Here is a 15,172-nt window from a genome sequence, read left to right as displayed (position 1 = left end):
TAGGTAGTGTACAGTATTATGGAAGATTATATCCAATATATTCCCTTCCCTGGCCATCTTGATAATTCTAGGCGCTTTATGTAGGTAGTGTACGTATGGTATGGAGTGTATAATGTATAATTAACAATACTTTATGCAGTTTTGGGATAGTTTCTGAGGCTGGAGAATGCGTATATATTGATTTCTTTATTCTTAAACTTGAGGTATAGTAATGCCACTAATATTTCATCCTGAATTTGATATATTCTAATAGTAATAGTCATAGAAATAATCAATCATCTTGAGCTTCATTATTTATTCTACCGTACTTAAAAGCAATCCAAAATTTGGGCTATTTTTTAGGAAACTAGAATTTTAGAGACTTAAGTTTTCCTCATTCCTCGTTAATTTTCCCTTTGACTTTCATTTATATGTAGAAAAAAATAATCGCATATCATTTTTAGATTCATACATTCTAACTTCGCAAAATTTTATGCTGAGCTAAGACCGAAGAGGGAGGTGAGACAGGCGCGGGATGCCAGCTCTTCTTAATATTCCCGTTGACCTCCATGTATATGGAAAATGCGTAAAAAATATATAGTTTATCGTGTTAAACTTCACATATATCAAAGTAATCAAAATAGTGGGCTGTTATGGGATTGAAAAGGGCGAGATTGGGCTACATCGACGGTCACGTTCAGCTGAAGCGGAGAATGATGACATAAGTGGAACGTCACTGTTAATTCCCTACTGAGTAAAAACCCCATTCATTTTTCCTTTATAACTTCATTTATTAAAAATATGGGCTGATTCAGGACCAGATTGGGTCAAACATTGGGTTGGGACGCTGAGACAAGACAGAGGGGCCAGGGGGACGAGAGAGGGTCGAGAAGGGGCAGGCAGACAGCAAGGCTCATCCTTCCCGTGAGAGGCAGAGATTCTATCCTCCTCGCGTCGTCATCTACTCACTCTCCTTCTCCCTGTCAATGCTCCTCAGAGTGGTAGTCACGGGAGCACGTAATGGCAGACGGTTGCAGACTAGACTGAGTGCACTAGTGGATGGAGGAGGAGGGATAAGAGGGATAAATACGGAAATAAGACAAACAGGAAAAAGAATTGGATCCCGTGGGGCTAGTTTTTTGGCCTCAACCACCCTCGGCTTATTGTCCACTCTCAGGTAATTTTCCTGCTTCCTTAAGGTGTGTACATTTGTGTTTGAGTGCAAATAATGTGATAGGAAGGTGTTAAATAGATGTGTTAAATAATAGGAATGCAACCAGGCAGCTACACATATTGAGTTTCTTACAGTTCTCCTCTCCATTCTTAGATGATATTTCCAGCCCGTACAGGTTTGTGCATGTGTGTTTGAGTGTAAATAGAGTGATAAGAAGGTGTTATATAGGTGTGTTAAGTAATTAGTGATGTAACCGAACCGCTACACATATTTTGAGTTTCTTACAATTCTCTTAGCTTACTTCAGGTAATATTTCCAGTTCCTGCAGGTGTGTTAAGGTGTAATGAAGGTGATATGGAAGTTTTATATAGGTGTGTCAAGTAATTAGTGATGTAACCAAGCTGCTACACTTACTGGGCTTCTACATTTCTCATATCCACCTTCAGGTAATATTTCTGCTTCTGATGATACAACCAGGTGTGTTCAAGTGTAATTAAGGTGATAGAAAATGTTTTGGGTTGACATATAAGGCTATTAGTGACATAACCAACCCACTGTGCATATTGACTGTGAATAATTCTCCTACCCACCACTGGAATTAATATTTTCAGTTTTCAATGATTATTCTAACTTAATTAGCACATTTTGAAGGCTAGAAATAGGCATGGTTGAGTATTAGTTAAGTAACCATCATATCTTTCTCTATAAATTGATTCCCTTTATCTCTTAAGTTATATTTTATTTTCCCCCGGTTGTTCATGTTTATATAGATGTTTACGCAGGTATTCTAGAGTTATTATGAAGTTATTAGTACATTTTGAAGGCTAGAAATATGTACAGATGGCTATTTGTTAAGTAACTTTTATATCCTCAAAATTGCTCCTGTCTGCCTTGAAATTATAACTTAACCACAGTTTTTTTAATTTTTATTCTGGTATTCTTGAGTTATTAAGAAGTTATAGGTACATTTTGAAGGCTACAAATTTGTACAGATGGTTATTTGTTAAGTAACCTTTATATTCTTCTCAAAATTGTTCTTGTCTACCTTGAAATTATAACTTAACCCCAATTTTTCATGTTTATTCAGGTTGAGTTATTAAGAAGCCATTAGCACATTTTGAAGGCTTGCCATGGCTATATAAGGTGAAAGTTGTGACACAACTACCCACACACTATGTTTATGGCTTGAAAAGATTTCCTTGCCTCAAAATTTACCTATTATTTTTTCCTAGTATTTTTTTATTCACTTGTCTGTGAGGTTGAGTTGTGTAGGTTCAGTCAGTGTGATGTAGGTAACTATTCCCTGTGTTGTCGTGATGTGCCCATACAGGTAAAGTTGCTAATCACCTATTTCTCATGATTAGGTTGCTGAAATGGTACCGAGTTTGTTATCTTATCTTGCATCAGTTTTTTTTTGCTAGTGGTGTTGGCAGGGGCAGTGCACCCACAGGCGTCCCTTGACCACAGCACTGATATAGGTGATATATAAGGATAAGTGAGTAATAATGGCCTTTCTAAGTAAAACATGAGTATAAGTGATTGATTATGTGTTTTGTAATTGAACATGAATAAAGGTAAGTGGGATTGCCAGCCTGGTACATAGATAGATAGATAGAATAATAATTAGCTTTCTAATTAAATATAAGTGATTAATAAAGAATTGCTTAATGATTGCTGTAGTGTTAAAATTAAAAGTAAAAGTAACAAACAAGATGTAGTTAGAAAAAAATTAACAGGTAAAACCTAAAAAGAAGTATAAATCAAGTGGGCTGGGATTTGAACAGCAAAATTTTCATCCTGTCAGGTTACACCAGGCGGCATACTCAGCCACCATGGGGGTCAAGGTGCAGATGGATGCGATTATCAAGTCGGAGGAGGACCAGAGGCAGTACCGGGCACTCGTCCTCAACAACGACCTCAAGGTTCTCCTCATCTCAGACCCCGCCACCGACAAGTCTGCGGCTGCTCTCGATGTCCATGTGGGTGAGTGCTGGCTGGCTGGAGGTGCTGGTGCTGGTGGTGGTGGTGGTAGTGGTGGTGGGTTGTGGTGACAGTGGTAGTGAATCCTCCTCCTCCTCCTCTCTCAAAACTGCCTCTTGAATAATTTACTGCCTGCTACATATTGATGTCTCCTCCTCCTCCTCTTTCTTCTCCTCTTCCTCTTCCTCTTCTTACTATCCCAAGTCTGTCACTTGAATCATTTACCATCTGCTACACACTGATAGCAATCCTCCTCCTCCCACAAACAGGCAGCATGTCGGACCCTACAGAGCTGCCCGGCCTGGCCCACTTCTGCGAGCACATGCTGTTCATGGGCACCAAGAAGTACCCGTGTGAGAATGAATACAACAAGTACCTCTCAGAGCATGGTGGATCCAGCAACGCCTACACTGCAGCAGACCACACCAATTACTACTTTGATGTGGCTCCTGATGCCTTCTCCGGGGCTCTTGACAGGTGGGGGCCAGGGTTTGATGGTCATAGCTAGGGGTGCCCAGTGATGTAGTTTGTGATCTGTTTCCTTCTGTGTGTGCTTTTTTATACACTAAACGTGTTCTATCCAGTGGTCTTTGTAGCAAGAATTATAGTGATGTAACTCAGAATGTAGTTTGCCAGCTTCTTGAAACCAAGCTAGATATGTAATTTACCTGCATCTTGAAATTAAACTAGACATTACACCAGTCATCACATTACTTATAAGTTGAGCAAGATGTCTGCAGCACACCAAGCACTGTTTCATTAGATTTGTACAAGTCCGGCTGTGTCATCAGCAGCAGATGTGTTGTGTGCATTACCTCATTGAGCACAGTGACAGCACAGCAAGGTAGCAGTGTGCTCTGCCACGTGGACACACCATGTGCACATCCTCAATATAGTGATGTGCAGATGGTATGTCCGTAGGGGCCATCACACACCATTAGGCACTGTGCAAGACCATCCAGTGACTAACCACAACCTCTCTCTCTCTCTCTCTCTCTCTCTCTCTCTCTCTCTCTCTCTCTCTCTCTCTCTCTCTCTCTCTCTCTCTCTCTCTCTCTCTCTCTCTCTCTCTCAGAATAAGAAGGTCAGTTGATTGCTCCATTAGTTCGCCACCTGTGTGTGTTCCTCTTTAATATTATCTCGCTTATTATTTTTGTGATTTGAGGTTGAGGTTTGGAGTTCTATGTTCACCCCCAAATTTTTTTTTTACCTGTGAATACGTGAATCCACAAATGCCAAACCATGAGTAGGTGAGGTAACACTATATGGTTCTTTGAAATGCACAGAGAGAATCAAGATCTTTGTCACTCCCTCAGGTTTGCACAGTTCTTCGTGACGCCGCTCTTCACAGAGGGAGGTGTGGACAGGGAGGTGAACGCCGTCAACTCGGAGCATGAGAAGAACATTCAGAATGATTACTGGAGGCTGGCACAGCTGGAGAAGTCGACAGCTGACCCAACACACGACTTCAGCAAGTTTGGCACGGGTGAGTTGAGCTGGTGGTGGTGGTGGTGGTGGTGGTGCTGATTCTTCCTCCACTTTCCTCCAGATATTTGTTGTTAATCATTTGATCCAAAGAAGAATGAATATAAAAAGAACTATCTTGTTGGTAAGACTGTTTCTGCCACTTTCCACCAGATATTTGCTCTTAGTCACAGTAGTTAATCCTTGGAAGAATGAATATAAAAACTGCCTTGTTTATTTCACTGTCCAAGCTGTGAGGACAGGAGTACTTTCTCTTCTCCATCAGGGGCCAAGGGGCTGAGAGAGTGGTGTGAATGAGTGTGAGTGTGAAAGTCTTGTGCCTTGTCTTGGCCACACCTCTTTCTGGGAGATAGCCTTGGTATATGTATGTATGTATGCATGTACACACGTAGTCAGTAGTTGATTCTAAGAAGAACAAACATAAGATCTGCCTTGTTTTACTTGACTTCATTATTTACTCCTTTGAAGTGCATCAGGCTTACTTAGGGATTTGGTTTGGTTCATTCAGCCCTGGTTCAGTTTTCCCTAGCCCTCATTGGCTGACTGTGAATGTGTTTAGGTGAGATTAAGCTTATTCACCCATTCACTTAATACAGACCACCAAAACAAGGATCTGAGGCAACAGGTCTTTATATTAACATCTTATAATTTCCGCCAGGTAACAAGGACACTCTGGACATCATACCCAAGGAGCAGGGCATGAATGTACGTGATGCCCTGCTGCAGTTCCATGACAAGTGGTACTCCTCCAACATCATGGCCCTGGCAGTGCTGGGCAAGGGTGGGTACTGGGTGGTGCTGTCTTTCCTCCTTGCATGTGTGTGTGTGTGTGTGTGTGTTGGCATAAATGTGTTAGTCAGTCAGCTGTTCTTCTTTTATCCTCTTTGCATTGTCTTACTCTAACCATGTGTGTGTGTGTGTGTGTGTGTGTGTGTGTGTGTGTGTGTGTGTGTGTGTGTGTGTGTGTGTGTGTGTGTGTGTGTGTGTAAATATGATCCATTCGCTCTTCTATTTCCTCTTCCATTACCCCCCATTTCTTTCATCCTGCACTCTACCCTTCCACAGAGAGCCTGGATGAGCTGGAGGAGATGGTGTTGTCACTCTTCAGTGAGGTGGAGAACAAGAGTGTCTCAGTGCCAGAGTGGGCCAGGCATCCCTTTGGCCCAGAGCAGTGCCGCAAAGTGGGATACGTGGTGCCAGTGAAGGACATCCGTAACCTGTACATCACCTTCCCCATCCCTGATCTACACCCGCACTACAAGACTGCTGTGAGTGTGCCAGGAGTGTGTGTGTGTGTGTGTGTGTGTGTGTGTGTGTGTGTGTGTGTGTGTTTACTGAAGTGTAATACATGGAGTCCTTAGTTCACTGCAGTCTTGACTTCTGCCATTTCATGGTTACAAGGTTCATGGTTGCTTTTACTAACAACCTTTCTCTCCCCAGCCTGGCCATTACCTAGGGCACCTGATAGGACACGAGGGTCCCGGGTCGCTGCTGTCCTACCTGAAGGGGCGGGGCTGGGTCAACTCCCTGGTTGGGGGCCAGAAGTCAGGCGCCAAGGGGTTTGCCTTCTTCGTGGTGAATGTTGACCTGACAGAGGAAGGCATTGAGCATGTGGAAGACATCGTGACGGCCGTGTTTCAGGTGAGTGGTGGGTGGGGGAGTGTCTTGAGCAGTGACAGGGACTGGTGGAAGAAAGGAAGTGGGGAAAAGAGGAAACAGAGAAAAGGAGAAATGAAAGAAATGAGGAAGGGGAAAGGGAAGTAAAGAATGAAAATAAAATAAAATCTGTCATTTACCATGTCATTTCATTCACTTCAGTTGTGCATTCTCTTTCTCCCTGCAGTACCTCAACCTGCTGAAGAAGGAAGGTCCCCAGCAGTGGGTGTTTGATGAGTGCAGGGACCTCAGCTCCATGACCTTCCGCTTCAAGGACAAGGAGCAACCTCAGTCCTACACCTGTGGCCTGGCAGAGCAGCTGCATGTGAGTGGCGTGTGTCAGGAAGGTCACAGTTTTGAAGGAATGACAGTAATGAGGAACAAATGACTGTTCTTAAGAGTTCTGGCATACTTCATTAATTTCAACAGGCTCTAATGGAAGTTATTGTTATTTTTAGGATTGTTATGATTGGTCAGGAAAGCTAGGTATGTTTTCAAGGGAGGGTGATGAGGAACCAATGGCCACTTATTTCAATGCTTGGGTGTCTTTTCTCAGTTCAGCAAGCTCATGGATGTTTATCAAGAGTAATTTTAGGAGAGTGAGAGTACTGGTAAGGTGACAAACTAATGACCATCTTAAATGATTGGGTTTCTTTTCTCATTTTAACAGGCTGTAATGGAAGTTATTATTTTTAGGATTGTAATGATTGTTCAGCGTACTGGTGTGTTTGTTTACAATGGAGGAATGTGACATGGAAGAAACTAATAAATCTAAAACTAATGACTGATTCACATACCCATCACAGAAACACTCATAACACCCCTGGACCACTTGATAGGACATACAGGTAGATCTTTGTGAGTGTCATGTCCTTCCTCACCTCCACAGTATTACCCGCTGGACGAGGTGCTGTGTGGCGGCTACCTGCTCAGTGAATTCAAGCCGGAACTCATCAACATGGTCCTAGAACATCTCACGCCAGAGAGTATTAGGTGAGGGTCCCTGAATATCTGTGTGTGTTCCTTTGCTACCTCTCTTATCAGGTGAGGGTCTCCAGCCACCTCTGTGTGTCCCCTTATTACCTGTCTTATTTCCTTTGTGTCTTCTATCCTTTATCCTTAATTTTCACTTTCTTCCCTATTTTTCTATTTTTCCTTATTACCATCACTTCCTCCTAATAGTTCCATCACTCCTTCTTTCTTTACCTTAATAATGTTATCACTTCTTTACTTTCTGATTATTTCCATCATTCTTTCACTCCCTACTTTAATATTGCCATCACTCCATTCTTTAATTTCTTTTCATATGTCCCATGCACTTTCCCCCTTTAAATCAATCAATCATCTAGTCTTTACTCCCTTAATTTTTCCACCTGCCCTTCACTCCTCCAATATCCCCACCACTCCTATATTTCCCTCTCAATTCATCCTCGACTCCCTCTTTCAGAATCGCGGTGGTGGGCAAGGCTCTGGAGGAGAAGGTGACCTGCACAGAGAAGTGGTATGGCACCTGCTACAAGATGGAGTGTGTGGAGGAAGAGCTGCTGCAGAGGTGGAGGGATGCCGGCTACAATGACCTCCTGCAGCTGCCTTCGAGGAATGAGTTTGTCCCCACCAACTTTGACCTGTACAGTGACCCCCAGGTAACTTGTCATTTTTGTTATTGTTGGGTTGTTGTACAGTGGGTATAACTAAGGTGGACAGAACAAGAATGAAGGAGTGAAGTTATATGATTGGGGATGAAAGAGTGAAGATGACTGTCAATCTTTACAGTAATAAGGTTGACAGAACAAGGAAGAAAGAGTAAAGTTATACGAATAAGGATGAAAGAGCGAAAATAACTGTCAGTCTTTGCAGTAATGAGGTGGACAGAACAAGGAAGAAAGAGTGAAGTTATATGATTAGGGATGAAAAAGTGGAGATAACTGTCAATCTTTCCACTGATAAGGTGGACAGAACAAGGAGGAAGGAGTGAAGTTATATGAATAGGGATGAAAGACTGAAGATAATAGCCAACCCTTGCAGTAATAAGCTAGGTAGAGTGTACCATCACACGCACAGAGCCTCAATAACCCAACACCTTTACCCTCAGGAAAGCAATCGACTTCCAGAGATGATCAGCCAGACTCCATTTGCCCGAGTGTGGTTCAAACAGGATGACGAGTACAAACTTCCCAAGGCAGTCGTGTACACAGAGCTTTTCAGTCCCGTTGCCTACTTGGACCCTCACCACACCAACCAGCTGCACATCTTCGCCCAGCTGTTCCGTGATGCCCTCACTGAGTACACCTACGCAGCTGATTTGGCCGGCCTCACCTACTCCCTGTCCAATAGCAAATATGGCCTGACGGTGAGATGGGATGTGTTTGTCATTGGGGAGCTTTGAGAGGGAAGCTGATGTTGGATGAGAGGAAGGAGGAATGAAAGTTGTATATTTTAGGAGTGGAAGTGATGTATGTGAGCAAGTTGATGGAAAAGGAGTTAGAGGACTGGGAGCTTTGAGAGGGGAGAAGCTGGTGTTTGATGAGAGGAAGGTGTTAGAGGTGGAGGCTGAATGAGAAAAAGAGAATGTGGAGTGAAAAGCAGGAGTTATAGATGGAGGCTGAGTGAAAAAAGGAGAATTTGAAGTAAAAAGGAGGTTAAATAATAAAAAAGAAGTTGAAGTAAAAGGGATAAGTCAGAGGACATTCAGAATAGAGGGGAAAGGTACAAGTGGGAGAGAAGGAAGTGTGAGGTTAGGATGATAGCTTGATACCCTGTGTCCCTCGCTGCAGCTGCTGGTGAAGGGCTACAACGACAAGCTGCACGTCCTGCTGGAGAAGATAATGGAGCGCATGACCTCCTTCACCGTAGACCCCAAGCGCTTTGAGATCCTTAAGGACGCTGTGAGTATCCTTCCCCATTTGTTTATACTGTACGCATTTCTTCGGTTTCTTGTCATTTGGAGTATTTTGATCATGAAACTTAGTCACAGCTTCACCTCACCTCCTCCGTGCCTCTCCCTGCAGTACGTGAGGGGGCTGCGTAACTTCAATGCCGACCAGCCACACCAGCATGTTGTCCACTACACGTCTCTGCTACTGGCTGAGCACGGCTGGACCAAGGAGGAGCTGCTGGAGGCCACTAATGGTGAGTGGCACCCTTGTTGTTGTCGGCATGTTGCTGTTTACAAGTGACAGGACTGTGGTGGAGTTCAGGTAGGTATTGAGTTCATCTTTGTGTCAGGTAAATGAACTTCCACTTATTCTACCCACAAACAAACAAATAAATGTCCTTTCTTCAACCCACAAAAAGATGAACAAACCACTTCTTCCACCCACAGACAGATAAATAAACATTCCTTCTTCCACTCACAAACATAAGCAAACCTCTACTTCTTCCACCCACAGACATAAATGAATTTCCCTTCTTCCACCAACAAACCACATCTCCCACCCACAAACAAAGATAACAGTGAACGTAACTCCACTCAGGCAAACTACCACTCCTTCCACCCCACACAAAGAGATGATAGAGCACTCAGCCCCTCCACCTCATCCACTCAAACAAACCTCCCTTCATCCACCCACAAACAGAGATGACAGTGGAGACAGTGGAGGCATTCATTCCACGCTTCCTGTCGGGGCTCCACGTGGAAATGCTAATCCACGGCAATATGAGGAGGGAGAGCGCTGCCACTCTGGCCACCACCCTGCAGGACCAGCTCACCTCCAGGGCACACACGCGGCCACTCCTGCCCTCCCAGCTGGTCCGCCAGAGGGAATACCAGCTGAGGGATGGCAAGTATGGACGTGTTTGTGGGTACTGTGTGTGTCAGAGAGAGAGAGAGAGAGAGAGAGAGAGAGAGAGAGAAGACTGTAAACAAGAAAAGTGAGTGTTATTAATATCAGAAATAAAGAAAATGCAAGAAGTTACAAAAACAGAGAGAGAGAGAGAGATAGAGTCAAAGTGTGTGTGTGTGTGTGTGTGTGTGTGTGTGTGTGTGTGTGTGTGTGTGTGTGTGTGTGTGTGAGATTCTGCCATGAAATACCCAGTTGAAATTGTTCCCTTATTCAATCTAACCTAACCTTTCACCACAAGACAGTTCTTTCCCATAATTACTTACAGCAATTTTTAGATACTTGCTTTTGCACTTTTAGTCAGCCTAGAAAACATTAACCATTCAATTTTCCTTTCTGTCTGTGTCCATGCAAACACGTTACACTAATCCGAATGTGAAGTGTTTTGTTGCCACAGTCATCCTTCCTTAACCTTCCTGGCACTGTAAAAACTGTTTGCATGGAGACGCGGAAGAGAGAAAAGGGAAGACAGGTGGTTAATTTTGCCTTTTACACCGCAGAAATATTGACGAGAGCTCACCATGAATATAGAGTGTGAAAAGGTATAGATACAGGAGGAGAAAACTGTCTACCAATGAAAGGGTAATGGAAAAAACACAATAATAAAAGAATAGGGAAAATTTACCATGGGAGGAAATAAACCACGTGTGTGTGTGTGTGTGTGTGTGTGTGTGTGTGTGTGTGTGTGTGTTTATGTGTGTACTCGTATGTGTGTGTGTGTGTATGGGAAATCTCAAGGTGCCCACACGAGTTCTTAAAATAAATGTGTAGCAGAATAGATGTCTTGCTGTAATCCTGTCACCTTCCCCAGCTTGTGTAGGGCTGCTTGCTCCCCTGTAGTGCCCTGTCATGGCTGCTGTGTAGTACATAAGCTTGTGGTGTTGGTTGATTGATGTATTGTTTACAGATCAAGGAGTTCATACACATTAGTTGCTATTGAACCTGTTGTTTTCTTTACTTTTTTCTTTTTTTATTGTTATTATTAGGGGTTGTTGGAAAATCTTATATTATTCCTCTTCATTATCATTTGTTATCGTATTTACAACTCAGCCATTCTTATCACCTCCCCATATTTCTCCACCACCTCCCAAGATCGGCTCTGCATTCACACCTCCACCAGTGCCCACCACTTTATGCCCCTTCATCACTACTGCAGGGAGTAGCCAGGTGTTATCCACCACACACTACCACTCACCACCCCTTCATTCACCACCACAGGGAGTATGCACTATACACACCTCACATCACTGCTCATCACCCTTTCATCCACCACTGCACCACCACCTCTCAACATCCACACCTCACATTACCTTACCACTCACCCTTTCATCCACCACTGCACCACCACCTCTCACCATCCACACCTCACATTACCTTACCACTCACCCTTTCATCCACCACTGCACCACCACCTCTCACCATCCACACCTCACATTACCTTACTACTCACCCTTTCATCCACCACTGTACCACCATCTCTCACCATCCACATCTCACATCACCTGACCACTCACCACTCCTTCATCCACCACAGGGAGTAGCCAGATGTACCGGGCGGAGAACAGTGTACACAAAAGCTCAGCAGTGGAGACTTACTTCCAGTGTGGCATGCAGGAGACACACAACAACATGCTACTGGAGCTCCTCTGCCAGATCTTTGCCGAGCCAGCCTTTGATGAGCTGAGGACGAAGGTACTTGTGTTTACCTCTTGTTTGTGTGGGCTTGGGTGCTTTGTTCATTGGGTTAGTAAAGGTGTGTGTGTGTGTGTGTGTGTGTTTTATCTCTTGTCTATTTGGCCTTGGGTGTTTTACAGGGTCATTGTAGGTGTGTTTGTGTGTCTTGGGTGTTTTGTTTATAGCTTGAGTTTTTATGGCTTTGAGAAATCTTAAATACACAGCCTCCTCCACACCCATCATTATTTGAAGATGCTGGTGCTGTTTGTATTTTTGTAATTACAGCTCTTCTTAATTTGCAAACACACTTTAAAATTCTTCATTATTATTTGCTAACACATCCTTTATCACTCCTCATTACTCACTAACACGTGCCCCTTAACACCCTCATTCGCCCTCAGGAGCAGCTTGGATACATCGTGTGGTGCGGCATCAGGAGAGCGAACGGCACCCAGGGCCTTCGGATCATCGTGCAGGGCGACCGTCACCCTGAGTACCTCACCTCCAGAATAGAGGCATTCCTGTACAAGATGGGAGTGAGTGAAGAGGGCACTTTGTTCGGGATTCATAGAGATAAAGAGTTTTTGTTGGGCATTTCTGTACAAGATGGAAGTGAGTGAGGGAAGGCACTGGGATTTGTAGGGATTAAGAGTTTTTGTTAGGCATTTCAGCACAAGATGGGAGTGAGAGAGGTGCCTTCTTTGGGTTTCATAGGGATTAGTAGTCTGTTGTTTTGTTTTCAAGGGTGAATAATGATATATAAGTTTTGAGGTCAGATGAAATGATACTGTCCTTTAATCTTTACTCTAGTGTACAATTGTGGGGAACTTATAGAACCTGAGAAAGATTTCCCAACATTCTCTCATCTCTGTCAGCTGCCCACCTTTTCCAAACCTCAGTAAATTCCACACCTCTCACTCCTTTCCATTCTCTCAATAAAACTCTCTGTCTAAACCCTCACAATGCCTTCCATTCTCTCAGTAAACTCTTCATCTCTCATTAAGTCCCATAACAACCCTTCCATTTCCACCACAGGACAATCTAGAGAAGCTGCCGGAGGAGGACTTTGTGCGTCACCGGGAGGCTCTGGCCAGCAGGCGTCTAGAGCGGCCTAAGAAGCTGTCACACCTCACAGGCAACTGGTGGGCCGAGATCACATCCAACCAATATAACTTTGACCGCGATGCCCTGGAAGTGGCCCACCTCCGCACCCTCACCAAGGACGATGTGATTAACTTCTACAAGGTTAGTGTTGGGGTGTGTGTGTGTGTGTGTGTGTGTGTGTGTGTGTGTGTGTGTGTGTGTGTGTGTGAAAGTTTTGTGGGTGATCAGGAATTTTTTTCTACGAGGTTAGTGCTTGGATATGTGTGCATGTGTGTGTGTGTGTGAATTTTGTGAGTAATCAGAACTGCCTTGTTATTTTTATTTCTACATGGTTAGTGTTTGGATGTGTGTGTGTGAGTTTTTTGTGTGTGACCAGAAACTATAAATTTTTTGCAACTTTGTTTTTGGATGTGGGCCTCAGAGCCTATATATATGTCCTTCCACAGCAATTCGTGAACAGCACAGCATCTCAGAGGAAGAAGCTGTGCGTGCAGGTGATCTCCACAGCCCCTGGAGGAGCAGGTCACCCCGATACTGTCAACCGAACTGAACCAGACGATGGCCTCTCCCTCCCACCACCACTCAGAGAGGTACTGACATACACACTCACTCACTCACTCACTCACTCATTTCCAATATTCCTCACCATTTTGAAGCATTCATTGCACTACTAACTCATACCCACACACTCACTCTTCTTCTCATCACATAGATAATAACTCACTTTAATAACTTCTGAAACACACACACACACACACACACACACACACACACACACACACACACACACACACACACACACACACACACACACACACACACACACACACACACACACTGCTCCTCACCTCTTGTACTGAATCCCTGATCTGACTGCTATCTCTCAAAATCATAAGCTGAAGACTATTATTGAAGAGACTATTATTTTAACCCAACAAGCCATAGTTGAAGAATTAAGTCCTTCCTCTGTCATGCTAACTCTCTCTTCCTTTCCCACTACCAGCCTGAAGTAATCACGGACATTCCTGAGTTCAAGCAGGGACTGGCCTTGTACCCCCTGATGAGGCCCCTCATCCCCGTGTCCACCAAGCCCTCCAAGTCGAAGCTGTAACTCGGTAGCTGGTAGTGAGCTGAATGATGACTCAAGGGACTGTATTCTGAAACACATCTGTACTGCGCTACTACTTTCAATAGGCTCTAGTTGAAGTGCCATTGGTTTTTAGGGGTGTTTTTACAGTTCTAGTGACAGGTTGACAAGATTTGTACATTGCGAACAGGAGAATTACTCTTAAGAAACCAGCTGATCATTTCTGTGGCCTTTGGTAATAGTTGTGGTGAGAGAGCAGAGCGTTTCCGAATATGGGTCAAGGTTTTAAAATGCGAGCCTTAGATTTATAAGAGTAAGATGACAGAGGCAGAAGTACTCAGCAGCAGTGTTAAGGATTACTCGCAGTATCTCCACGTCTTTTCGTACTGTTAAGTTTGTTGCAGCATTGGATTGAATCTTTGTATTATTAATATCATCATCGTGGAAAAATATATTATGTACTGAAGGAGTATATTTGTGACTGTTCCTTTGTGTAAACTTTGTTCCTCTATATTAGTGGGACATAGCTTGGCCAGACACTCCTTGGCCAGGCTGGAAGAACATGTGCTTGCTTTGCTAATAAACACTGTTCCTCTTTATTAGGGGAATATAACTTGGCCAAACTCTCCTTTGATAAAAGAAAGTGTCTCCCTTCATTAACTTTGTTCCTCAGTATCAGTGGCACATAACTTAGCCAAACACTTTATCAGGTTTGGAAAATTTGCACTGCCTCCCTCCACAGACTTTGTTCCTCTGTATTGGTGACACATAACGTAGCCACCTCATCAGGCTGGGAAAATTTGTACAGCCTCCCTCCATAAACTTTGCTCCTCTATTTTAGCCAGTCACAGCCAGGCCAAGCAATCTGCCAGGCTGGAAGAATTTACAGTACGTCTAGAATCCCTGTATGTTTTTAAATACAGATAAAAGGGACAGACCAACATGTCCACAGTCCTGTATCATTGTTAGGCATCATCACGCTTCAGTTTTACATTACACCTCATCTTTAACATAATTATACAACCAAGAACATTATCTCATCACCATTATTCAAGAGTCATTCATCCACACTATCACTTCCCATTATTTTTTCCATATCGAACTGGACGATTGTGAGTCTCCCTCCTATTCCTTCAAGGCAGAGTGGTGTCCAAGGAACTTGAAGGGAATGTCAGCCTGGTGTACAGATGCATG

General features: G+C 43.7%; 1 protein-coding gene across 5 annotated transcripts; it reads left to right on the top strand.

Annotated features, from left to right (window-relative positions):
- Positions 1 to 856: 856 nt before the first annotated feature.
- On the top strand, positions 857 to 14,447 carry LOC135091314 (insulin-degrading enzyme-like). 5 transcript variants are annotated; one of them, XM_063988829.1, is made up of 19 exons: positions 862 to 1,156; positions 2,958 to 3,136; positions 3,403 to 3,610; positions 4,450 to 4,619; positions 5,277 to 5,399; positions 5,684 to 5,886; positions 6,059 to 6,259; positions 6,462 to 6,599; positions 7,164 to 7,267; positions 7,722 to 7,917; positions 8,367 to 8,624; positions 9,049 to 9,159; positions 9,283 to 9,403; positions 9,850 to 10,053; positions 11,648 to 11,805; positions 12,189 to 12,323; positions 12,823 to 13,032; positions 13,338 to 13,481; positions 13,895 to 14,447. In XM_063988829.1, exons 1-19 carry the CDS (start codon positions 966 to 968, stop codon positions 14,000 to 14,002), a joined length of 3,162 nt encoding a protein of 1,053 aa, XP_063844899.1. In that variant the 5' UTR covers positions 862 to 965; the 3' UTR covers positions 14,003 to 14,447. The 5 variants fall into 5 exon arrangements, with proteins under 5 accessions (XP_063844904.1, XP_063844899.1, XP_063844900.1 ...); XM_063988830.1 differs by having other exon boundaries at positions 9,850 to 10,057; positions 11,652 to 11,805; XM_063988832.1 differs by having other exon boundaries at positions 1,154 to 1,178.
- Positions 14,448 to 15,172: the final 725 nt, after the last annotated feature.

This window comes from Scylla paramamosain, chromosome 37, assembly GCF_035594125.1.
Source record: "Scylla paramamosain isolate STU-SP2022 chromosome 37, ASM3559412v1, whole genome shotgun sequence".
In the NCBI taxonomy this organism is placed as follows: domain Eukaryota; kingdom Metazoa; phylum Arthropoda; class Malacostraca; order Decapoda; family Portunidae; genus Scylla; species Scylla paramamosain.
The sequence above is the reverse complement of the archived record's forward strand: the minus strand, read 5'-3'. Positions and strand labels throughout refer to the sequence as shown.